This window comes from Pomacea canaliculata, linkage group LG7, assembly GCF_003073045.1.
Source record: "Pomacea canaliculata isolate SZHN2017 linkage group LG7, ASM307304v1, whole genome shotgun sequence".
NCBI classification, from domain to species: domain Eukaryota; kingdom Metazoa; phylum Mollusca; class Gastropoda; order Architaenioglossa; family Ampullariidae; genus Pomacea; species Pomacea canaliculata.
The window spans coordinates 6,823,835-6,848,225 of NC_037596.1; the positions used below are offsets into that span (position 1 = coordinate 6,823,835).

General features: G+C 37.9%; 3 protein-coding genes across 8 annotated transcripts in view; 2 read left to right on the forward strand and 1 right to left on the reverse strand.

Moving 5' to 3' along the window:
* Positions 1–976: 976 nt before the first annotated feature.
* On the forward strand, positions 977–14,495 carry LOC112569104. Of its 4 annotated transcripts, none has more exons than XM_025246785.1 (4): positions 982–1,144; positions 9,810–10,193; positions 11,236–11,331; positions 11,914–12,227. In XM_025246785.1, exons 1-4 carry the CDS (start codon positions 1,096–1,098, stop codon positions 11,997–11,999), a joined length of 615 nt encoding a protein of 204 aa, XP_025102570.1. In that variant the 5' UTR covers positions 982–1,095; the 3' UTR covers positions 12,000–12,227. The 4 variants fall into 4 exon arrangements, 3 of the variants coding, with proteins under 3 accessions (XP_025102570.1, XP_025102572.1, XP_025102571.1); XM_025246787.1 differs by lacking the exon at positions 11,914–12,227 and adding an exon at positions 13,392–14,495 and having other exon boundaries at positions 985–1,144; XM_025246786.1 differs by lacking the exon at positions 982–1,144 and adding an exon at positions 9,054–9,118 and having other exon boundaries at positions 11,914–12,234.
* Positions 14,496–16,322: 1,827 nt separating this feature from the next.
* LOC112568115 lies at positions 16,323–19,946 on the forward strand. 2 transcript variants are annotated; one of them, XM_025245218.1, is made up of 4 exons: positions 16,323–16,548; positions 17,574–17,972; positions 18,523–18,632; positions 19,587–19,946. In XM_025245218.1, the coding sequence occupies exons 1-3, from the start codon at positions 16,431–16,433 to the stop codon at positions 18,618–18,620; spliced, it is 615 nt and encodes a 204-aa protein (XP_025101003.1). In that variant the 5' UTR covers positions 16,323–16,430; the 3' UTR covers positions 18,621–18,632; positions 19,587–19,946. The 2 variants fall into 2 exon arrangements, with proteins under 2 accessions (XP_025101003.1, XP_025101002.1); XM_025245217.1 differs by lacking the exon at positions 19,587–19,946 and adding an exon at positions 19,195–19,574.
* A 930-nt stretch (positions 19,947–20,876) lies between these two features.
* Positions 20,877–24,391, reverse strand: part of LOC112568110 — a 43,517-nt gene continuing 40,002 nt past the window's right edge. For both annotated transcript variants that reach the window (XM_025245211.1, XM_025245210.1), the window contains 2 exons: positions 22,563–22,691; positions 20,877–21,947 (listed from right to left, as the gene is read on the reverse strand). In XM_025245211.1, coding sequence (XP_025100996.1) covers positions 21,511–21,947; positions 22,563–22,691 — 566 coding nt within the window. In that variant the 3' untranslated portion in view covers positions 20,877–21,510. The remainder of the gene's footprint in view (positions 21,948–22,562; positions 22,692–24,391) is intronic.

A 24,391-nucleotide genomic window follows, 5' to 3' on the forward strand; every position in this document is an offset into this window, starting at 1 on the left:
GTTTTGGGAGCTGGAACGGACTAATGGCATTTCAATGAATTTCAATGGGGAAAATTGCTTTGAGATACGAGCAATTTGACATACGAGCAAGGTTACGGAACGAATTAAACTCGTATGTCGAGGTACCACTGTAGTTATATCTTATGAAAGCCAAACTATTGAAAGCAGGGTAGGTCACAAGTTCTTTGAATACTATACATGTATAAAACAGAAAACTGTCGTTTAATAGCGCTTTTGACAATAACAATAATAAGTTACAGGTTAGTATGTCCTCCTTTCCAATGATTCTATCGTAAATTTCGATTTTTCGTGTGTTCTGCATCTAATTGCTATAAAATGATCATTAAAAATACTTCTATAGCTATCAAACATTTTTTGAGCTTGTCTGCTTTCTTCCAGAATATTTTTCTAAGTCCACATTGCTTCTTTATTCACAGGTGTAAAATCTTCTTTGTCATTCAAATAGTATTTTTTTCCGCTTTGTGTTTTCTTACTTGTAGTCATAGATTTTGGCTGCTTTCTGTAAGCATACCTCGCTAGGAGTTCGATTCTGGGTAGGAGATGCTATATCCTGCTACACCGGATCGAATGTCTTTAAAAAAAATGACAAGAAATGAAAATCTGGTTACAAATTCAATGTCTACAGTGAAAACTTAACTTGAACCTTCAGTAACTCGATTTCTTCATCGATCTATTAAAGCTACGACTTATATACAAATTAAATTAACCCTAACCCTGTATATACAGATTAAAAAAAAGTCAAACTTATATATGAAAAGACTTGTTGAATCTTTCGTCGTTCAGTTGATACAATCATCTGCATAGCACGAGCTCATCTTTTTTTTACAAATGATAGTAAATGCTCGGTTACTGATTATGTAAATACGCTCCGATCTCTTCTAATCAGTCGTCACTTGACGGTTATATCTGTCGTTGGGTGCAGGGGGGTGGGTGGGGGTTGGGGAATCAGGGCCGGCAACTCTGCTGCGTTCTTGCTGTAGGTAGAGTAGGCTTCCCCTGCTTGTGCAAAGCCATTGTCAAAGAAAATACATTCCACTCGCGAAGTCACCAGGGTGCAACTGTCACCAAAAAGCTATGGGATTTCAGATTATATTATTGCTCGTCTCCTCTCTAATGCCATTAAGTAAGAGTCGTGTGCTTTTATTGCTAGTGTTACTGAATATTTCTTTTTATACGTACTCGCACTCCAACACTAGTTGCTGTGTGAAATTTTATATTTGTTTTTGGTTATGCAGCATGTGTGAGAATCTGTAAGAAAGACAGTGACCGAAGCGGCCAGGCATACATGAAACTTTTTTATTTTCCTGCCTTTCTGTGTGTTTGCATATGCATATATGTATGTGAAGTGTAAATAAATATTATTACATTTATCCATAAGTACGTTTATGCAGTCTAGCCTTTAGTGTCTTATTTACATCTATTTCATTTTGTTTGCAGCATGGGGGCTTGGTGTGGAGTTAAATTGTCCAGTCACCTTCAGTAGTGGCATAAACAACATTACTTGCAAGATCAATAAGACAGCCATTGAAAATGCTGGTTGTAGTTTCATGCACAAGTCGGTTACATTTGACTTTAAGGTGAAATCTACTACAAGCACCGTGTGCTATGTTGAATATGACACTTCACAAATCTGCACTGAAGACTCACATAAAGAGGGTTGCTTTTGTAATAAACGAGTTGGTGATATTTGGAGTATGCATTTATTTTCAAGTACAACAGTTTGAACACAAACATGGAAAGTTTGGCGTGCAAAACTTTGCATTTACCTAAATTTCACCTTAATGAAACAACCACTGATGGCTGCAAAAACTTTACAGAAAAGGGTGAGTGAAATTTGTATAATTTTGATTCGCATTCTATCTCTTGTTTGGCATTAATGACCAGATTAAATTACAAATTTATAAACTGTGTTCAGACGGGTGCGCCGAACAATTCATTCCACTAGATGCTGGACTGCAGACAGTGTTGCAAGCTTACAAGGCTGTTTTGAATGTACTGACTGGGATGTCTTTTTTAGAAGCATGTCCTAATCTGAACGCTTAGTAAACACCATCTCTTCATATATCACCGTTTGTGTAGATTGCACCATTCCATCAAAAACAGTTTTGCTTTATCCTAACAACAAACCTTCGGTGACTAAGATCCTGAAAGCAGTGCTTAATAAAAAGAACATGTGTTCTTCACGGTTCTGCCACGACAGAAATTGGTACATAGAGAGGTCCGTGATGCTATCCGTCGGGCCAAGGTGAAGCACAAGTCAAAATAGAGTCTCAGTTTGCTACAGGTAACATCCGAGTAGCTTGGCAGGGACTCAACAACATGGCCAATATTGTCGATCGGAGTAAGGGGTCAAAAAGCCAAAATCTCGATCTCAGGCGTTGACAGTACGGCCCTGCCTTATGTTCTTAATGTTTCTTCGCTCGTTTCGGGACTCATGACTTCTCAGTGCAAATTAAAGATGTGCTTAGTCTCTTCACCCTGTACAGAAGTTGAGATTTGTCATGAACAAGTTGTGGAGCTCTTTCAGCGAGTAAATATTCGCAAGGCGTCCGGTCCGGATGGAAATTTGTGGCAGGACATTACGTTGTCTGCGCGGCACCAACTTGGAGGCATTTTTCAAACATCTTCAGCGCTCTATGGATTCACTCTCCATCCCAGCCTCTTGGAAATTATCTAACCATTTGTCCCAGTTCCGGAAGAAGTCTTAAGCTCGGCATCTCAAATGACTTTAGACCAGTGGCCCTTAACATCGCGGGATTGGTCATGAAAGCATTTGAGACAAATCATCAAGCATTGATTCTTAAGTCACTAACAATTGTCTTGATCCTTGCAATTTGCATACCAGTCCAAACGAAGTATTGATGAATGCTAAACTGTTCATTCCTCCACACTTTACTCAAAACCTGAGAGAATCCTCAAGGGGACCCCCCCATGCTCGACTGTTCGTGTTTGCTATTCTCGTCTGCCTATTCAACACTATTCAGCCACACCTATCCTAGCTAGAAGTCTCCTAGACGAGTTTCCCTTGACGCATCAGACTTCGAATGTCATGGATCATCCCACTTTTTGGTTGACAGAGGGCAGCAACGAGTTCTTGCAATGGCACTTTTTCCGACTTAATCACCACGAATGCACCGCTCACCTCAGGGATGTGTTCTATACCCGCTTCTGTTTATTCTGTACACCAACAGTTCTCGCAGTCGCCATGAGGTCAACTTGTCAAATTCTCTGATGACACTGTACTGCTGTCTCTCCTTAGCGGCCAGTGCATACCACGGTGTAACTTTGGAGGAATTCATTGCTGGTGCGATGACAACTTTCTAGAACTTAATGTGAGTAAGACGAAGGAGATTGTCTTTGATTTCCGTCGGAATTCTTCACCATGTTCTGTGTGTGTCATCCATGACAAGGAGGTGGAAATTGTTTCTGCTTTTAAATACCTGGGCACCATCTTCGATCGGCGACTTTTCTGGGATGTCGACACTCAATATTTCGTGAAGAAGGCTCAACAACGCCTCTTCCTTCTCCGGAAGCTGACGTCTTTCTCTGTCTCCCACCAATTGTCTTCAAACCAGCTTTTTTTAACAGAGACTCGCACATAGAGAGCGTACGTCCTTCTCGTTTATTTGTTTTTTACAACACGAGAACTCCACATTGCTCTAGGATATGAAATCTATTAACTACCTTACCTTTCTGCATAATGCGTAGTTATGGTTGATCTCTGAATGATATTTGCTAGGAATGCATACCAGTGAAAGGAACAAAGCTGTTTTAGTTCCTTTTTCAAACAGACAGAGCAAGCTTTAATTCGGTTTTTGAATCTCTTTAAAATCAGTTCTACTTTTGAATCTAGCCACAATGTAGTTCACTTGATTTCATTCGTTACTTGATTGTAAATTATTGGTATTAATTCTATTATTGTGTATATATAAACAATGAAAGATGAGGTACATCTTTGAGGAAGGACATGCTGATATCTTAATGTGCATGTGTGATGACTGCGTGTAATGTGTGCTTGGCTTTGTTTTTAATTTTTTGTTTTTGTTTTGTTTTTTTTGTTAGTCATGTTCGGTCAGGAGTTTGAGAATTCTCCTCGTAGTCGGGGGACACATTAGCAGAACTGGACTAATTGTTGCTTGGATTTCACTGTTCAGGAGGGGCCGGTCCCTCCGAGCTACTACTTTAGCTCTGTAAGTGATAATTTCTCTCTGTTAGTCATTTTTTACAATCATTGGAAATTCCTATGACACATGCAGTTTTTGTTTTTCTGATTTGCTATTTTTAAAACTTAAATAAAGAGAAGAGTTATGAAAAATATTTGATACATGATTTGGTCATTTCAGTTTTATTTATACCTTTATCTAAAGTTTTACTCATAGTGTAATTCCTGAAAGTGAATGTAGTATTTTGAATTGTTTGGTACTAGTCAGATGATGGGGGGCGATGTATGTGCCCAAAGTTGGTATGTTTATTGAAGTTATTTTGATCTAAAACCAACATAATTTTTATGCCATCTTTTTTTCAGAAAAGATCAGGGGAAACTACATCAGAACACAAAAACCAAAGACTTTGTATACAGTATGTTTGCCACCGTGTAAGACACTAAGAATCACTTCTTTACAATTATAAAGCAGCTAAAACTAGAGTGCCTGGCTTTGACTGTTGAAGTCCATCCCTTCAGGATACCTTGTCTATCCTTAAGACTCAACTTTTTGTGGGGAAAGACAGTCCTTTTAAAGTATCAACAGGCATTTGTAGTCTTGGTTAAATTTCAAAATAAATAATACATCAGAAAAGAAAGAAAGTTTCTGTGATAGTATCTTGAATATGTTGTTGCTGTGAAGTTAAGAAAACTGTGACTTACACTAATGTACAAGCACAGCACAACTCCCTAATCTGTCCATGGAGCCACATGTTCCAAACTCTACAGTTCATCAACATTATTTCAGGGCCCAGACTCATACTCACCTTTTTGTCAAGTCTTTCTCCACATCAGTCTTAGCTTATCAACCTTCGAACGGTCCTGTTCATTGCTCTTGCCATGAGATAGCCGCAGTTGCTGACATGGTGTAAAACACCTACTAACAATCAGGCAGTGAAGGAAGTCAGATATATTTTGTGGCTGATGAAAATGCTGATTTAATTTTTGTTGTTGCTGTGATTATTTGTAATTGAAGTTGTGAAAATGATGATTTATTGCATCACTCTGCTTCTCAATGATGATTTAGCCCACCACTTGCCTTATACTTTATATAGAAAAATACTTTCAAAGTTAATGTACTTAAAAATTATACTATTTTTAACTGTTTTGAGTTAAGTTGTGAACTGTATTTGCTTTGTGGCAATTATTAAAACAAGTTTTATAAAGAAATATTGGTGCTTTTTTTACATTTTGCTTTATGAAAGCAGTTACAAACCTTGTTCTGCTAAGCTGTAAGACGGGAAAAAATCCCTGTTAGCGTGTTGAATTTTTACTTTTTCTTTTAGAAATAAATAAAATTTTTATTATTCGATGTGGAAGAGAGTGCCACTGCTTAGCAGCACAGAGGGAGGACGCCGGTTGTCCGTATGTGACTGTCTGTGTGGGAGGGAGGATAGAATGTCGGAGTCCGATGAGGAGTGAAGGCTTCGGGCAGGAGTGTGGACAGACAAAGGAGAAGGCATCTTATACTGGGTCATGCATCGACCTGATGATCAGTAAGTGCAGTCAGTCGATGTTTTAAAAGAACTCTTGTCTGACCAGTCTTCTCAAACTTGAGCGCAAACGTCCATCTTCGCGCCAGGGGAAACTGTGTGCGTGTTTTCACATCATCGGAAACGATATGCAAACATATATATCACTTAAGATAATTGCGTTTGGTACAGTGACTACCTTCTGCTTTACGTTAGAATAAGACTTCTAGTATTGTATCAGCTGCAACGATTTGTGTAAGTAAGAAGTCTGAAAGCTCCGATATACTTTTTAGTGAGTGAAAATCATGGAGATTGTTGAACCAGACAGACGGACAGAGGAAAAGAAAGAGGAAGGACTAGGCTGAGTGTCGAGAAACAGTCGGAGTAGTGAATGGAAAGATGGAGAACTTAAGGTCATAATCAGAATGGAGTGACTGACAGAATCAGCAGCAATCTTCGCTAATATATCATTCACCTGTCTGTATTCAGTGCGTACATCTTTCATTCTAAGCAGTTGACAGGTGTAAACTCCCCGTGAAGAGTAGACTTTCCCGAGGACACAGGACACAAGGACAGACCAGGATGTAATGTCTGCTCGACATGACACGTCCTCCGGGAGATCTGTTAAGCAGTCGATGAGTGTAATCAGTATTTCAGTGAGTAAAGAAAAAAGAGGAAATGAAAAAGAAGTTAAAGCGAGGAGAAGAGGAAAGTAAAACGACACGGCGCATGCAGAATGAAGAACATAGCTTGTGCAATTTGTTAATCGGGAAATGGGGGAACAAAAGGAGGGAATCGCTACCAACAAATGCAATACTCATAACAGCGTAAGAAGACCACAAACCGACTTTACAGCATCAAAACCCACCCACCCCCAACACACACACGACACAACCGACTGTCAACTAGAGTTTAAACCTGTGTTTAGGTCGTCCTCTGGAGCGTCCGTATGTAACGGGACAAGGTTTAACTAGGTTTTGTATTGAAAGTGCGATTATGAGAAAAAAAGAGAATAGGAGGGGTTAGGGAAATGAGGAGCGAAACTTACTCATACCTGAGGACATTGATATAAAGAGGAGCTAACGATATGAGAGCTAGCCATTGACCGAAATCAGGATCAGACCTAATAGTTCAGTTTATAATCTAGAGGTTTCTCTTCTGTATACGGTCGTCAGCAGATGAGGATTACTCGAAATGTCAATAAGACTTGACAAGTCAAGGGTGCGCAACACACTTAAAGAGGTAGTAGGGTACATTTTTTCTGGTGATTGGATGCTGCAGTACAAGAATTTCCCCAAATCGAAGTGAATACCCCTGTTTCATTCTCCAGACATACGGTCACAAACTATTACCATGCACAGAAAGTAAGTCACATTCGTGATGCCACAATATGCTTAATAAACATATTTCTCCAGCTGTTCTATTGACTGAAACTTCACAACTGGAGCATATCCATATACTTTGCACAATCCTGACCTCTATGTTAATGTGCATTGTAATTTGGTATCTTTGTGTATATCGAAAAACTAAACAGGGTATTGTCCCAGATTTATTATAAGAACAAAGGGAAGTTAGCTAATTGACAGAATTGAGAACAGAGAGAGAGAGAATCGTCAGCGAGCTAATTTAGATAAATGCAATTGATTTAATAGTCCAAGCACGGTTCTGTCTTGTTCGAAATCCGGGAATAAGTTCAAAAGTATACTTAAATGCTTATTACATGCATTTTTGTTGGGAACGGGAGGGGCTGTCAATTATATTTTAAGTCATTATTCAAAACGTAAAATTCGCGGAAAAAAAAAAACAACTTCACCTTCAGATATGGACATCCCAACCACAAGCAGAAGTGTGTGTATTGCTTAAATTTTCAAGTTTGTGAATATGGGGAATGCCGCAATTAAAGCTACGTGTGGGTTTGAAAACCTCGAGGCACCAGGACAGCTCAGGGAGGAAATGTGCTTTAAGCACTATAGACAGTCACCCAATGTTTCTCCAAGCGACTGTAGACAGGTCAGTCAGCTTTCTTGCTGTGTGCAACTATAGAACTCAGAAAAAAAAAAAGGTGTTTGTGAGGCACTTTTTTTTTTATTTCTTTAATCACATCCTTGTCATGCCGGAAGAGAAACAGCGGAAGTAATTGCCGTGCACGTTCAAATCACGATCTCATATTACTGGGACTGCTGGCAGACAAACGACGCATGATGTGTACAAAGCTTCGGTTTAGTCACATTCATTGTTTAGACTAGCCGAGACTGACAGACAGAGAACTTCGCAAGAGGCTAAGCATTGGTCCTGGCAGACAAAAAGACAGCAGTCCACCTAACACGTCCGTGGTCAAACTGCACAAAATCTCTGACAAATGGCGTCTCTATCGGTACTTTAGCTTTTTGGTGCAGCTTTATACAGGAACCTGAGGGAGGGTAGTTATATCTTATGAAAGCCAAACTATTGAAAGCAGGGTAAGTCACCTAGTTCTTTGAATACTATACATGTAATAAAGAAAACTGTCGTTTAATAGCGCTCTTGACAATAACCTCCAAGTTACAGGTTAGTATGTCCTCCTTTCCATGATTCTATCGTAATTTCGATTTTCCGTGTGTTTCTGCATCTAATTGCTATAAAATGATCATTAAAAATACTTTTATAGCTATCAAACATTTTTTGAGCTTGTCTGCTTTCTTCCAGAATATTTTTCTAAGTCATAATTGCTTCTTTATTCACAGGTGTAAAATCTTCTTTGTCATTCACATTGTATTTTTCCGCATTGTGTTTTCTTACTTGTAGTCATAGATTTTGGCTGCTTTCTGTAAGCATACCTCGGTAGGAGTTCGATTCTGGGTAGGAGATCCTATATCCTGCTACACCTGAGTGTCTTTAAAAAATGACAAGAAATGAAAATCTGGTTACAAATTAAATGTCTACAGTGAAAACTTAACTTGAACCTTCCGTAACTCGATTTCTTCATCGATCTCTTAAAGCTACGACTTATATACAAATTAAATTAACCCTAACCCTGTATATACACATTTAAAAAAAGTCAAACTTATATATATAAAAAAGACTTGTTGAATCTTTCGTCTTTCAGTCGATACAATCATCTGCAGAGCATGAGCTCATCTTTTTTTTTTACAAATGATAGTAAATGCTCGGTTACTGATTATGTAAATACGCTCCGATCTCTTCTAATCAGTCGTCACTTGACGGGTATCTGTCGTTGGGTGCAGGGGGGTGGGGTGGGGGTTGGGGAATCAGGGCCGGCAACTCTGCTGCGTTGTTTGCCGTAGGTAGAGTAGGCTTCCCCTGCTTCTGCAAAGCCATTGTCAAAGAAAGTACATTTCACACATTTCACCAGAGTGCAACTTTCACCAAAAAGCTATGGGATTTCAGATTATATTATTGCTCGTCTCCTCTCTAATGGCATTAAGTAAGAGTCGTGTGCTTTTATTGCTAGTGTTACTCAATATTTCTTTTTATACGTACTCGCACTCCAATACTAGTTTCTGAAAAGTGCAGCATTATTGAAATTATTTTTATTTATGTTTACACTTCATTGTCATTGTCCGACATAGATGACATGTTGCGATTTTGTGTTATGGATAAAAAAGAGGTTTTGAAAGAAGAATGTCATAGCTTGGCAACTGTATGGCAGTGAACTCTAGGTGGTTCAATGTATTAAAAAAAAAAAGCTGGCTACGCAGGGTGATGGCCAACCTTTTACTTACACTGGGTTTGTTCACTGAAAAGTCAGATACCCATTACCAATGGGTGTGCAGGGAGATTTTTCCGCCACAGTGCTGACCACGGTGTGTAACAAGAAGCTTCTGCTAAATTGTTGAGTACTACGATCATGTTACCAGTCTCGTCAATACAGCTGCTGAATGAAATTGTATATTTGTTTTTGGTTATGCAGCATATGTGAAAAAGACATTGATTGAAGCGGCCAGGCACACTTGAAACTTTTTGATTTTACTGCCTTTCTATGGGTTTGCATATATAGATGTGTATGTGAAGTGTAAATAAATATTATTACATTTTATCCATAAGTACATTCATACTTACAGTCTAGCCTTTAGTGTCTTATTTACATCTATTTCATTTGAGAATTTTGTTTGCAGCATGGGGGCTTGGTGTGGATTTAAATTGTCCAATGACCTTCAGAAGTGGCATAAACAACATTACCTGCAAGATCAATAAGACAGCCATTGAAAATGCTGATTGTAATTTCAAGCAAAACTCGGTGACATTTGACCTTACAGTGAATTCTGTTCCTCGCACTGTGTGCTATGTTGCATATGACACTCCAGAAATCTGCACTGGAGACCAACATCAAAAGGGTTGCTTTTGTACTAAACAAGTTGGCGATATTTTTGAGTATGGATTTATTTTCCAGTACAACAGTTCTGAACACAAACATGGAAGTTTGGAGTGCAAACTTTGCGTTTCACCTAAAACACTTAATGTAACAACCACTGATAGCTGCAAAAACTTTACAGAAGAGGGTGAGTGAAATTTATATAATTTTGATTCAGCATTCTATCTCTTGTTTGGCATTAATTGACCAGATTAAAATTAAAACGACTGAAAATTTGATTCAGCTTCTTTTGTCTGATAAAAAGATTTTTAAAACTAATAATAAAAGTGGTATATTTAAAGTTATCAAAATATGTGGCATGCAGATATACAGGACATTACTGCTTTTAGTGAGTTATGACATCAGAGAAATAAGAAGTGCTTGAGCCTTTAAAGAACCTAAGGCAGAGTGCAGTAATTTGGTAGTGTACACAAGCCTGGATGGAATGGAGAATTGGAGAATATGGAGAAAAGAATTTGTATTATGTTGTTTGCATGTCTGGAGTATGAGTTGAGCTGCATCATTTCAGAATTGTTGGAGCTTGTTAGTAAGGTACAGAGAACTGCCAGACAAAAGAACATTACACAGGGTGAGGAGTAGGTTGCTGTAGCCTAGAATTCCTAAGAGCAGTACGTCATTTACTAGTGGTTTATTGGTTGAGAGCTCAACATGTAGAAAGCGGAGATCAGTCAAGATCAGTATTTCTTATCTCATTTTGCATAAAGTAGAAGTGATCATCTACAAGTAACACTGTAGCTACCTTTTTATTTGACAGTGACATACCTCACTGTAGACACTGAGCTTAAATGCAGATAAGAAACATTTCTGAAAAATTTATAGTTATTATTAATAATGAGTTAACTGTTTACATAGCTTTTAACTAAACTTAAATTCTACATCTTCAAAACAGTTGTTCATGTTTAACCTGCTGTTTAAGGGGCCTGGCATGTACTTGGATGCTATGATTGAACAATAGTATCCCTTACTTCTTTTTTTTTCCTTTCCATCACTTCATTGTCTTCATTTTCACAAGCATTTTATCATACGATGAGACACTTTTATTATCGTTTGACATTAAACATGGTAAGGTTAACTTCACCTTTCATGTGCCATGCTTTGGCCATGCTTTAAAGTGACAGACTGCATGTATGTGTGTATGTTTGTTTAATTGTTTTTTGTTATGTTGACAGGCGAGGAGAATTCTCCTAGTAGCGGGGGACACATTAGCAGAACTGGACTAATTGTTGCTTGGATTTCACTGTTCAGGCAGCTACTACTTATGCTCTGTAAGTGATAATTTTCTCTGTGTTGTCATTTACAATCATTAAAAATTCTTATGACACATGTAGTTTTTGTTTCTGATTTATCTTTAAAACTTTGAATAAAGAGAAGAGTTATGATAGATTTGATACAGATTTGGGCATTTCAGTTTATTCATACCTTTATCTAAAGTTTATTCATAGTGTAATTCCTGATAAGTGAATAGTGGTTCCCAGTCACTTAATCCCCAGACACTTCATCCCCGACATTTAATCCCCGACACTTCATCCCCTAGACTTTTAATCCCCAAGCACTTAATCCCCAGACACTTAATCCCTAAACTAAATCCTTAACTAAAAAAATTATGAAGTCAGTGAAAAATTTAATTGAAATTCAAATTCAAATCATGCTTTTAACTTCAACGTCATTTGAACATCTACAACATTAGTTAAAGTTCATATAAGCTAGTAAATTTAATGTTCTTCAACAATATATACAGTATATACGTATGCTCGAAGTAGGGTAGAAGTTCCGGCATGCGATCATGTTGTGGCATTGACTCTGCTAGCAATTGGAAGGAATCAACAATGTCTTCTTCACGTACATAGGCAAGTGCTGGGAGGCATCTGACCATTCCACGTCACTCGTCGTCTTCATCGTCACTTCTCATCGCCAGTTCAGTGACTTTGCATAATACCGCTTGACTTCAACGAAAGTAACATCCCGTTACTTTACATGACTAAAAGCGGTCATCGCAGCTTTCTCAAAGTCTGTTACTATAGTCTCTGGGGCTACATTAGGCATTAGCTCTCAAACTTCATCCAACAATCTATTATAGGTTGCACTTGATTTATAAGGATTAAGTGTCTGGGGAGTAAGTGTCGGGGATAAAGTGTCGGGGATTAAGTGTCGGGGATGAAGTGCTTAGGGATTAAAAGTCTAGGGGATGAAGTGCTTAGGGATTAAAAGTCAAGGGGATGAAGTGTCGGGGATAAAGTGTCGGGGATTAAGTGTCGGGGATGAAGTGCTTAGGGATTAAAAGTCTAGGGGATGAAGTGTCGGGGATGAAGTGCTTAGGGATTAAAAGTCAAGGGGATGAAGTGTCGGGGATGAAGTGTCGGGGATGAAGTGTCGGGGATTAAGTGTCGGGGATGAAGTGTCTGGGGATTAAGTGACTGGACACCGTGAATAGTAGTTTTATTGTTGTTGTGCATTGACATTTTGCCTAACATTTGTTTTTTATTATATAATGTTGGATCTTTTTCTGCTCTTTACACCTTTTTACACACTTTTATTTAACTTGCTCTGTTTGCTTGCCTGTCTGTCCATATATGGATTTTAATTTGTAATCAGTTTTCACCCACTTTCTATTGTCCTAGATGTCGGAAATTTTCACCAGTTATTCAGTTCTGGTGACAAGGCAATATTAAAATATTTCCAGCTGTCCACAAGTAGTAAAATTATTTGGTTTCTAATTTTTAGGAACTATAGTTATCTTCCCTAATTCGGCCTACAAGTAGGAAATAAATTAACAAAGAAAATTTAAAAAAAAATATATAACAAAATTCAAAGAGAGCTAAAAGCTTGAAATAAGGAACACTTTTTAAAACACACTTTTAATTAAAAAATACTAAAAAAGGTAAAATAATCTTTATCATTAGGTGTTAAGATTTTCTTTAATGCATATAACTTAAAATGCAAAAGTGTGAGAGGCACTCTAGGAACTCAAAATACTCCAAGACCCCTCACACTTTACATTTTCAGTGTAATCTAAGTTCATCCCTGGGGTATCATCAAAGGGAATTAATGCCAAGGTGGATCGAGAAAGAACTTGATAAACATATAGGAGTTGTCTGGTCATTTCATGCAGAATCTGTTCGCTACGACTGCATGTAGGCTTTGTGAACCATTGCATTTATCCAGTTGTTAACCCCAACAACCATTTTAGTTGACTGACATAGCCACTTATCTCTTGGTACTAGTCAAAGGATGCGTGGATGGATGTATGTACCCAAAGTTTGTATAGTTTATGAAGTTATTTTGATCTAAAACCAACATAATCATTATGCCACCTTTTTTTTTCAGAAAAAAATCAGGGGAAACTACATCAGAACACAAAACCAACGACTTTATCTAGAGTACTGTCGCCACCTTGTAAGACAATAAGAACACTTCTTACAACTATAAAGCAGCTTAAACTAGAGTGACCTGGCTGTACTGTTGAAGTCCATCCTTCAGGATACCTTGTCTATCCTTAAGACTCACTTTCTATGGTGAAAGACATCCTTTGAAAGTATAAACAGACATTTGTAGTCTTGGTTACATTTCAAAATAATAATAATCAGAAAAAAAGAACGTTTCTGTGATAATCTTGATATGTTGTTGTTGTGAAGTTAGAAAACTGTACTTACACCAATGTACAAGCATTGTACAACTTCCTACTCTGTCCATGGAGTCGCATGTTTGCTATAAAACTTTTATTCCTCTCCTATTCCAAACTCTACTGTTCATCAACATTATTTCAGGGCCCAGACTCATACTCACCTTTTTGTCAAGTCTTTGTTCACATCAGTCTTAGCTTATCTAGAGTCTAAATGTTTCACCTGATGTAATATGCCCTGTTTATTCAAAGGCTTCTTAGTTTACATAACTAAAAAAAGAATACTCTATATCCTCTTCCAATATCATTGTCAACTTTCGAATGGTCCTGTTCATCGATCTTGCCATGAGAACCTTCCGTAGTTGCTGACATTGCGTAAAACACCTACTAACAAGCAGGCAGTGAAGGAAGTCAGATATATTTTGTGGCTAATGAAAATGCTGATTTAATTTTTGTTGTTGTTGTGATTATTTGTGATTAATGTTGTGAAAATAAGGATTTTATTGCATCATGTAAAAGACCTTCCATCACTCTGCTGCTCAATGGAGATTTAGCCTTACACTTTGTATGGAAAAATACTTTTGACGTCAATGTACCTTAAAATTATACTATTGTGAACCGTTTTGAGTTAAAGTTGTGAAATATATTTGCTTTGTGGCAATTATTAAAACAATCTTTATAAAGAAATATTGGTGCTTTTTTACATTTTTGCATTATGGAAGCAGTTTACAAACTTTTTTCTGCTGAGGTGCTAGAGGGAAAAATCCATGTTGCATGTTGAATTTTTAATTTTTCTTTTAAAAATGAAATTTTTAATATTAAATAAACATAATTTCTATTTTAAGTATTGTCTTTTATATGTGCTGTTAAACGTATTAATGTTGTGAAATGCTTAAAAAAATTGATATCACCAATAACACCAAGGGATAGTACTTTGTGAAAAGATATGTTTTCAGTGAACATTTGAATGCAGCCTTGTAGTCCCAGTGCGAATATGATGTGGAAGAGATTTCCACTGCTTAGCAGCACAGAGGGAGGACGTCCGTTGTCCGTATGTGACTGTCTTTGTGGGAGGGAGGATAGAATGCGGGAGTCTGATGAGTAGTGAAGGTTTCGGGCAGGAGAGTGGACAGACAAGATGTCAGTAAAGTAGTGATGTGAGGAACATTCAAAGAATCCATAGCACAGAGTTGAGAGGTTGTAGTTTATTTTAGCTTGAACTGGTACTTACAGACACCTGAGAATAGCAAGAACAAACTTACCGACTATCTTTTTCTCGGAATTTTATGATCTGCTAGATTACAGGAACAGAATCAACAGACGCAGTTCTTCTTGGAGTTATTAATATGCCCTTTGACAGCTCGTCTCATCTTGACAGTGTCAACAGATCAGAAGCGCGCTTCACACTTTATATTTTTTTTCTAGTCCATCTCGCAGCCAACTCACAAAAGAGAAGGCATCTTATACTGGGTCATGCAACGACCTGATGATCAGTAAGTGTTTTTATAAGAACTCTTGTCTGACCAGTCTTCTCAAACTTGAGTGCAGATGTCCATTTTCGGCGCCAGGGGAAACTGTGTGCGCATGTTTTCACATCCTCAGAAACGGTATGCAAACATATATATCACTTAGGATAATTGCGTTTGGTACAGTGACTACCTTTCTTCTTTATTTTAGAATAAGACTTCTAGTATTGTATCAGCCGCAACGATTTGTATAAGTAAGAAGTCTAAAAGCTCATCTATACCTTTTAGGCCAGGGGTCTCAAACTCAATTTACCCGGGGGCCACTGGAGGCAGAGTCTGGATGAGGCTGGGCCGCATCAGGTTTTCCACAAGAAAAGCTCTTACAAAAACATTCCAATGTTATCAAATGTCTTATTTTTTCATCTTATTTTTGTGTTAAAAAATTAAAATAAATTAACAAATTCATAAGAAAAAATAAATCAATCAGTAATAAATAAATTGAAAATGAAAATATAATAATAATACAGCAGTGTCACTGGTCAAGATTTATGGCCAACCGCCCGGACCATCCAGAGGACAGTTGACAGAAACTGGAAGTTGCAGACTAAGGAGCGAGAGAGGGGAAGATATAACAGTATCAAACTCGATCGGGCCGCACTAACATGAAACTTTGATATTGAGGTGGGGGCCGCAAACTTTTGTCCCGCGGGCCGCAGTTGGCCCGCGGGCAGCAAGTTTGAGACCCCTGTTTTAGGCCGTTGGGAAGTGAGGTGTTTGATACCTCACTTTTTTCTGTGCTAGATTTGTGAAAACCCATCTTCTCTCCTCATCTTCAACCCTTGGGAAGACTGGGTAAAGGTTTTGGCGCCACACGGGTATCGAACCACAGGGTTCGGAAACTTGCCCTCTAACCACTCCGCTTCTAACCATATACTTTGTCTTTCCAGACTCTTTAAGACATCCAGATATTTGGTGTGCAATCTTCACGTGAATTATTTGACGTCACTGAATGGGTTTTGACCTTTTTTGTCTGGAAAAGGTAGAAGTGGGCGGTGAGCAAGTTTTCCATGCAGATGTATATTCACACTCACATTCATAACGCACTCTTCACAAAACGTTACAGCGAGCATCTCGACTTCTAGCGCGAGAAAACAGATGATGGCGGCCGTGGGATCTAACAGGAGTGTGAGCCTATTCCAGGCTGACTTAGATACTCATGATCGCTGTTGATCTAGTTGTATGAAGTCAGTGACTGAATAAGGAAAGTAAAGTATTTTTTATGCTAGGAACTCGTCATCAGTGTCCTAGATGCAGCATTCGCAGCTTAGAAACAATGAGATCAACTGCCTTCCAACTGTATGCAGCTGTTTCAATCTTTCTGGCTATGGCGCCGCTAGGTAAGTTAAGGCACTTTAATTACATTTAAACTGTAAACAGCAGCTGCAATTATTCATACCAGCGATTTACTTTCCATAAAATGCCAGATCAGGTAGCCGCACCCATTGTGACGGATTGACGCTCCAGTGGCAGTTAACGGGTTCGTTAATTTTACATTCCAGCAGATACTTTCTTATAAGTGTTAATAGCAAAAATTACCAAAATTTAGCTAGGCTAAACGCTGAAAACAAATTTTAGTCCACAGAAAACTCCCAGGAACTAAGTGAAAAGAAAGAACAAATTTGATATGCCACGTTGAACGGAAAGAATGTTGGATTTGACAAGGGAGGCAATCCGGCTGAAATGCTTTCATAACTCTTGTCCCTGGTATCTTCCCTTGATTTTCTCCTGTCCTTTTCTAAATTCCTTCTCTTCTCTCAAAGAGGTCGTAATTTTACAGTTTCATTGAAATTTGGTAGTTTCATATAGACCTATTGTATAGAATTTCCCTTTAATTAATGAATGCTTATAATTTGCTCCAGCAGATTGTAGAGGGGCTTTAAGAAAAAAGAGAGAAGGTGGTGGGTGGTCCTTCCATCTTGTGGGCACGAATGAAGTACACGCAGCTCTGCGGCAATCTTTCGTCTAAAAACTTCAGAATTTGTTATTTTGTCCTTTTGCCTTGTTATAAAAGCAGTTTCAAGAAACCCAGAGGTCCTAAACATGAGTGAATAAACAAACACCAAAAATTTGCATGAAACAGTGCTACAGTCTGATGAAAAATTGTGCTGGAAGTGGAATATAACCCATTATATGTTTGCTATCTTTGAGATATGAAGGTTGTAATTTTCAATGCTTAATTTCTTTAGTCAATTCTGCAGTAAACAACAACAAATAAAAAGGCTTATAATGGAATATTTTATGTAAAACTTCATGTAGCTCTTTTGTTGATGATTATGGTATTCAATCGCTTGGTCTTGAGACCTTGAGGGCTTCTCTGCAGTTGTTTGATATGATTTTGTTTTGCTTTATATTTTTCTTGCAGTGATGGCAATTGGTATTGACATTTATTGTCCAAAGTCATATGTTGATGGGAAAAAACTATTTGTCTGCAAGATCAATAGAACAGCAATCCAGAATGCCAATTGCTTGTCAGTTGAGAAGCTTGTCAAATTTAACTTCAATTTTAAATTCAGTTTTCGTTCTGCGCTGCTGTGTCAAATTGAGTATGACAGTCCAGATATATGTAGCTCAAAGTCTGACCTAGATATGTGCTGGTGTGAAGTGTCTGGAGACATCTTTACCTATAAACTTCTTCTCCCAAACACTACTTTGGATGGTTCAGATGACAATAATAATGGTGAAATGGAATGCGAAGTTTGCATGTATCCAATGAGCAAGCTGAACAGAACTTCTAGTAGTGGTTGCACAAATGCATTTAAAGGTATTACCATGAGCATGAATTGCAGTATAGACATATGCAGACTGACACTCAGAATAGCACTAATAATATCTAAATAATTGATGGAAATCAAGCTGTCATAAGGAAAATACTCTACGCTTTTCCTTAGCCACAAATGGCAAAAATATAGAGCCTGTTCTCTAAGTTTTGACACAGTAAGAAATTATTTAATCTTGTCCAGAGATTAATACAATGAAATCAATGCTTGCGCACACACATATGCACACATGTGCACGTAGCTATCCTCATCCCCTACACACACACATAGGCCACCCACTTCATCACATACATTCTTAAAACATGTAAGCATTATCTAAATGTGATACCTATAACTTCACATAAATGTATTTTTCATTAATAGTCCACTATTTATTGAATAGAAACTGTGTTAGTCAGAAATAACAAAAAGAGAGAAAAACTTCCAGTAACTGTTTTGTGTAAGAGGAGTCATACAGATAGAATAGTTCAGTGGATGAATGTTTATTCATGTGTACATACACTTGATGTTATTTTTGTCTTCTGTCTTTCTCAGCATGGCCAATAGTCGTGGGCAACTCAGGGGCACCTTTTGCTTATGGAATAATAATACTTCTTATTCCAATAGTGTCTTACACCATCCTTGTTAAGTGATGATCTTGAGCAGTGAGTAACGAATGTGACTCCTCATAACTGCTAATATACCAGATCATGCTGTGTGTGTGTGCATGTGTTTTTGTATGTAAATATGTGCATCTGTGTGTGTGTGCTTGAGAGAGGAAGAGAGCAGGCTTTCTTATCTCTTCTCACTCTCACTCAGCATTCAATGCCCTTTTTTATTTCAAAGCTTTTGTCAGTATGCATTCAGAAGTGATCCTTGCCTTAATATCAGTTACTTTTTCAGAAATTTCATACATTTCCATATCAAATTTTCAGCTTCTCTTGCTTTCTGACATACTTTCTGTGTCCCTTTCATTTTGTTAGTGCTTTTTCGACCTGCTTTTTTTTTTAATGTGACTTAATCTCAGTTTTCAGTCTCTTTTGGTGGTCTACCCTATTTTTGTATCAATTCTTTTTAATTTCATCTGCTAAACCTACTTGACACTGGCAATTTACTACAAGTTTCTTATGATGTCCCTGTTAGTGTAGTTGTCTTAACATTATATATATTTTTCCCTTTCTTTTAGTCTCTTATCTCTCTTTATAATCTGATTTATTCTCTCTGAAGAATCGTGTAATTTCCTTGTTGTGCGGATCATAACAAATGAGAAGACTAGAACATCATCTGTCATCTTCAAGAGGACTTGGAAAAAATCAGTTAAAATCTGCACTGATTTTATTATTTTGATTATTCTGTGACAATTAATTCTTCTAAGATGATAATTAATATGATAATGTTTATATGTAAATTAGGAAATATACTAAAGCATTATTCCATACATTTACCTAGAAACACATAGCAACTCTGTACAATGAGCACTACCTATATATTTTTATACTCTCAGGTTGATGAGATTATAGGATAATTGGTTTTTTAGAGGCACCTGAAAAGAATTTATAAGTTTTGATCTAATAAGTTTGGGTTAAGTTATACAAGCGTTTTTTTTTTCTTTTTATTAGGGGTTGGATCTTAAATGCTGCATTTTGAAAATACACTCAAGTTTGTGGAAGATCAGAGTTTGGTGCAAGACTTGCTATTCTTTTAGGAGTAACGCTTTGCTGTTATGGATTGACACAGCATTGTTGAGGTGCTTCCAGCCTCCCCTGACCTATATAGTCACCAAGCCTCATCCAAGGAAGATGATTTGTCTGCCACATATAGTAATGTGAAAACCGGAGATCAGCTCTGTCACTTTTACCCATTATACTGTCTGTCCACTTTCTGTGAGCATTATTTGCACTCACTATGAAAACAGAGTTATTGTGTGTCTCACAATTTGGATAAGATAGATTGATAATAATAAATAACTGAACTTTTGATGTTATCTGTTTGGTTTTTTTGTGTCTGTTTTATGTGTAACTTAATAGAAAATTATAAGGTTTTGTTCTTCATTCTTTTCCATGCACTGAGCAACATAATACTATGACCTCCCGTGGCTTGGAAGGCAAGAGCAGGTACAAACAGGCCATTATAAATGTTGACTCCGGGCTCACTGCACAAACTGGGGATGTCACACACGTGAATGCTGCTACGATACGGGACTCAAGTTTCAAAGTATATCATGTAGACATGCCCAAGTTTTCACGACAGCGTGCTATCTTGTCAGTGCTATAAGTTGTGCTGATGGAGAAGATAGGAGGATCTGCAGACTTGCTAAGAATGATCGCAGCCTTCGTTGCAGCAGCTGGACTGAGATGCGTGACAAGAATGGAACGCAGAAGCAGACAACTTCAAAGTTTTAAAAATATTATTTATACATTATCTCATTGATCAAGGCTTAAGATTTCTTTGGCGTTTTCTATCCATAACCCTACACTTGGTTCTTTAGACCAGTCAAGCACCGGGACACATGTTAGCTTATTTGCAGGAAATATAAACTGCCAAGGTTCACCATCGCGAGACGTGAGTGGGTTTAAAACCTCATCCTCACTGATCACAAAATAATGGTAAAAATGGTTCTGAACTATGATTATAGCTTAATCTGAACGTTTTCGTACAAAACAGTCGAATAGCTTACAATAATACGATACTGATTATCAAGAAACCACTGGACACTTAGCTGATATGAACACATGCCGCAACTCGCAGCGATAGGCGAGAAGCACGTGTCATGGATGAATTCTAATGGCACTGTGGTGGAGCATAAAGGGTCTACAACTCGTCCATACCTCGACGTTACTAAATACAGTTGCGTCCCCTCATGAGCGAGAGAGAAAGAGAGACACGAAAACATCGCTTTAAAAAATTTGAACATGAACAAGTTTATTAAAAAAAATGCAACGACCACATCCTGTTCATTACTTTGCCACATACACCTTTCACGAGTCTCTACAGTTTTGCACACGACGATGGTGAAATAAAAAGTATGGGTAAAACCTCGTCTACATCCATGTGGAATCAGACTGCGTCCACACAAAATGGGTTCATGCATTGAAATTGGACTCTTTTCAATTTTCTTCTCGACATCTCTTGGTGATTTTCATTAACACCATAAATACACGCATATTCTTAAGATACATATAGTTTGTAGTCTTGGATGTAGTCCGCTGCACATACATAAACATTTTAAGTCTAAAATTAGCAGCTGAATAAAATGAGTGTACAAAGAGAGTATAGTACTATTAATAGAAAAGATGTATACATGTATTTCATCCTGACGCGATCACGTCCTTGTTTTATCCTCTCTCCCTCTCTCACACACAACTTTCCACTACGACCATTAATTTCCGGTAACGGAAACAGATGTTCGAACCCCTCGTAGACATAAGGACGTTAATAGAGTGTGTAAGTACAAAGGACTAAACTGCTCTTTACCAACATTTTCCGTTCACAACTTAGTCCATTGTCACCACTAAAGCTGACAGTCAACGTGGCCACACGCCCTCAGTCACAAACATGAGGTTTACCGTTCTTGAACGTGACCTCCACGTACTCCGTTTGCTGGAGTCGAGGTGAAGGTCTCTTCCTGCTCAGGCTGCTGTTGAGGTCGGCAGAAGTGTAGATGAGACCATCCTGGTTTGTCCATCTCCCGGTGTCTGCAGCAACAGCAGCAGCAGCAGACGACGTGTTGATGTATTCTGCCAGCTCGTGATGAGTAGTGTTCACTACCTGCTCGGTGGCAGATGTCTCGCGTTCGATGCCAGTGAGAGGGACGTGGTCCTTGTCAAGCTTGTCCTTGTCCTTGTTAAGATCCCTTGGCTTTCTCGGGTATTTTTTCTCTGGTATTTCGTTTCCTTCCAATTTTTGTTTTTGCGTTTTAGCTTTATCATCCGATGCTGCGCTTCCGATGTTAGCGTACATCTCTTCAGGAGCGGTTGATTCTTAAACATTAAAAAGAGAGGTCTCACTGTTAATATAAGTTCAAAACGACTTGCAGTGTAGACAGCTATATGTGATGTGTACTGATAGACAGCATATTAGGCATTCTGTATATCTCCGTGGTTTGCTTCAGTACGGGTGGGGAGGTGGATACAAAGAGGAGAGCTGACAGGAGTGGAATTGGGAGAAGACAAACCTAATGTTATTACTGGGCTTTAGAAATTGATTTTATTCTATTTTTAGAGACAGAAAGTTACAGTTGATTGTATTCTCTCTTGATTGATTAATTGATTAATTTTTGATACAATTTGTTTTCTCTCCTCTCATCTCTAAGGCATTTCTCCAAGGTGCGAGAGAACGGAAAACAATATCTGAACATGTGTTTATGCATCTGTAAATAAGGTAAGGACGAGAGAGTGAGAGAGCTAGCTAAAGCTTATCCTGTCTTTATCCTGACCACATGTGTTTACTTTGACCGATCTTATTATATATCCAATTCGGGAAAGTGAGGTAGCCAGGCAGAAGAGACACAAAAGATAAAAGAGGACTGGAACACATTCTTTAACTACAAGGTCTCTTCAACTATTTCAACTAAAGATCTCGTGAATACATCTCACCTTTATTATCGTCTTGAGTCTGTTTCTCTTTGTCTGCAACGACGCCAGCACCGATGTCTGCGCAGCACCTGGGTGGTTGTAGATGTTCTCTGTCATCGTCTACGTCAGGTACATTGATACTTAGCGGCACTGCAACGGAGTGTAACACAGATCACGTGTCTGTAATATTTGTTTCTTGTTGTTGTGTTTATTTTTTATTTAATGTGATTGTCCTATGGAAGTAAATTTTATTTTTCACTCTCTGTACAAGTGTGTGTCTTTTCCTTCGCCTGATTTTCGAAGTAAAGCAGAACTAACAAAAGAAGGAAATTCGTTTCCAGTTTACAGCAGACAAGACACAAAAAAGAGTCTTCATCCCAAGATTTCATTAGAGGCTATTTAAAATAAAAAGAACGACTTAAATGGAATGTGTAAGTGGAAGGGAATAGCAGTGAAAATGAGTAATCTCAAAGAATAACAATGCAATTATATGTAATAATAATCTACAACATTTGAAAATCGTGAATAACAATTAAAGGCACGCGTATTCAAGCACTTATGTGCATGCACACAAACACATACCCGCACACAAAGAGCTGAAATAATAAGGTAGGTATACGAAAATGTCTACATCTGAGCAAAGTGAACGAAAGAGAGAAATTTTATAATCCAGCAAAGGATAATTGGTATACACTTTGAAAAACAAGTTCCGCCAGGATTAAATGCAGGGCTTTACATAAGTTTTCTGTATCTAGTTGTATATACTAATTAGATGTTTACATTTAATCTGCTTTAATCTACAACTTCCTCATTTGAATCCGTATTTTTTGCCAAGCTACGTTCGATTAAATTTGATAACTCTTGTAAATAAACGTTTTAAAAGTATGTTTCTGAACATACATAAAAACACCGGAGTATATATGTGATGGCAGGAGTGGGGTGGATGGGTAACCACTACACCAGGGAGATGTTGATGAGTTGTGTGAGTGAGTTAGTAGCTAGTTTTGGTGTCGGTAGGCTGAATTGATACTTGGAAAATTAGTCTGTGGGACAAATAAAATGTTATTGTAATATATCATATTGTATTTTGTTATATTAATGCCATATTTTGACGTGTAGAGTACCTGATCAAATTCTACGAGACTGGACTTTGACAATTACCTGGCTTTGCATGATAACTCACAGGAAACGTGGACATTTTGACAGCTAAAAATATAACAGAAACTTACTCGTAATATGCTCACAAAAACAATAAAACAAGTCTTTTCTCTTCCCAACCTACTATGGAAGATATTTTTGCAGAAGATATAGGCTGCGTTTCGTTTTCATGCTCGTCCATACACATGCACACAAACAATGGTTTGCACTAGCGTACGGAAACGCAAACACACATGCAAGAAGGCTTCAATGCATTGTCATGCACTGAGACAAACACAGAAGGCAGATACATCAATAGACGAATCTGTGAAGAGTGCACCTCCTATAACGACATCAAATGTTAAAAGCTAGATGTTTGGGTGACTTGACAAAGGTGCGAACATTTCTAGAAATCACTCAGTTTTATGGTATCCGACACGGAAGGATGAAAACAATCAAAGATTAGTGCCTTTGCCAGCTTGTCATTTCAGCCATGTAGGCCTAGTCAAGATATTTCTAATTACACTAATTAGATGAACTATATGTAAATACAGTTCGCTGCAACTAATGATCGTGTAATATAATGTTACGTTTAGAGGATGGACAAACTTGATGTCGATACTAAAGAACAGGTGAAGAATTTTATATTTTGATGTTATGACTTTCCCTTCTGGAGAATATTAATTCAGTGCAATCTGAGGGTGTAGGACAGG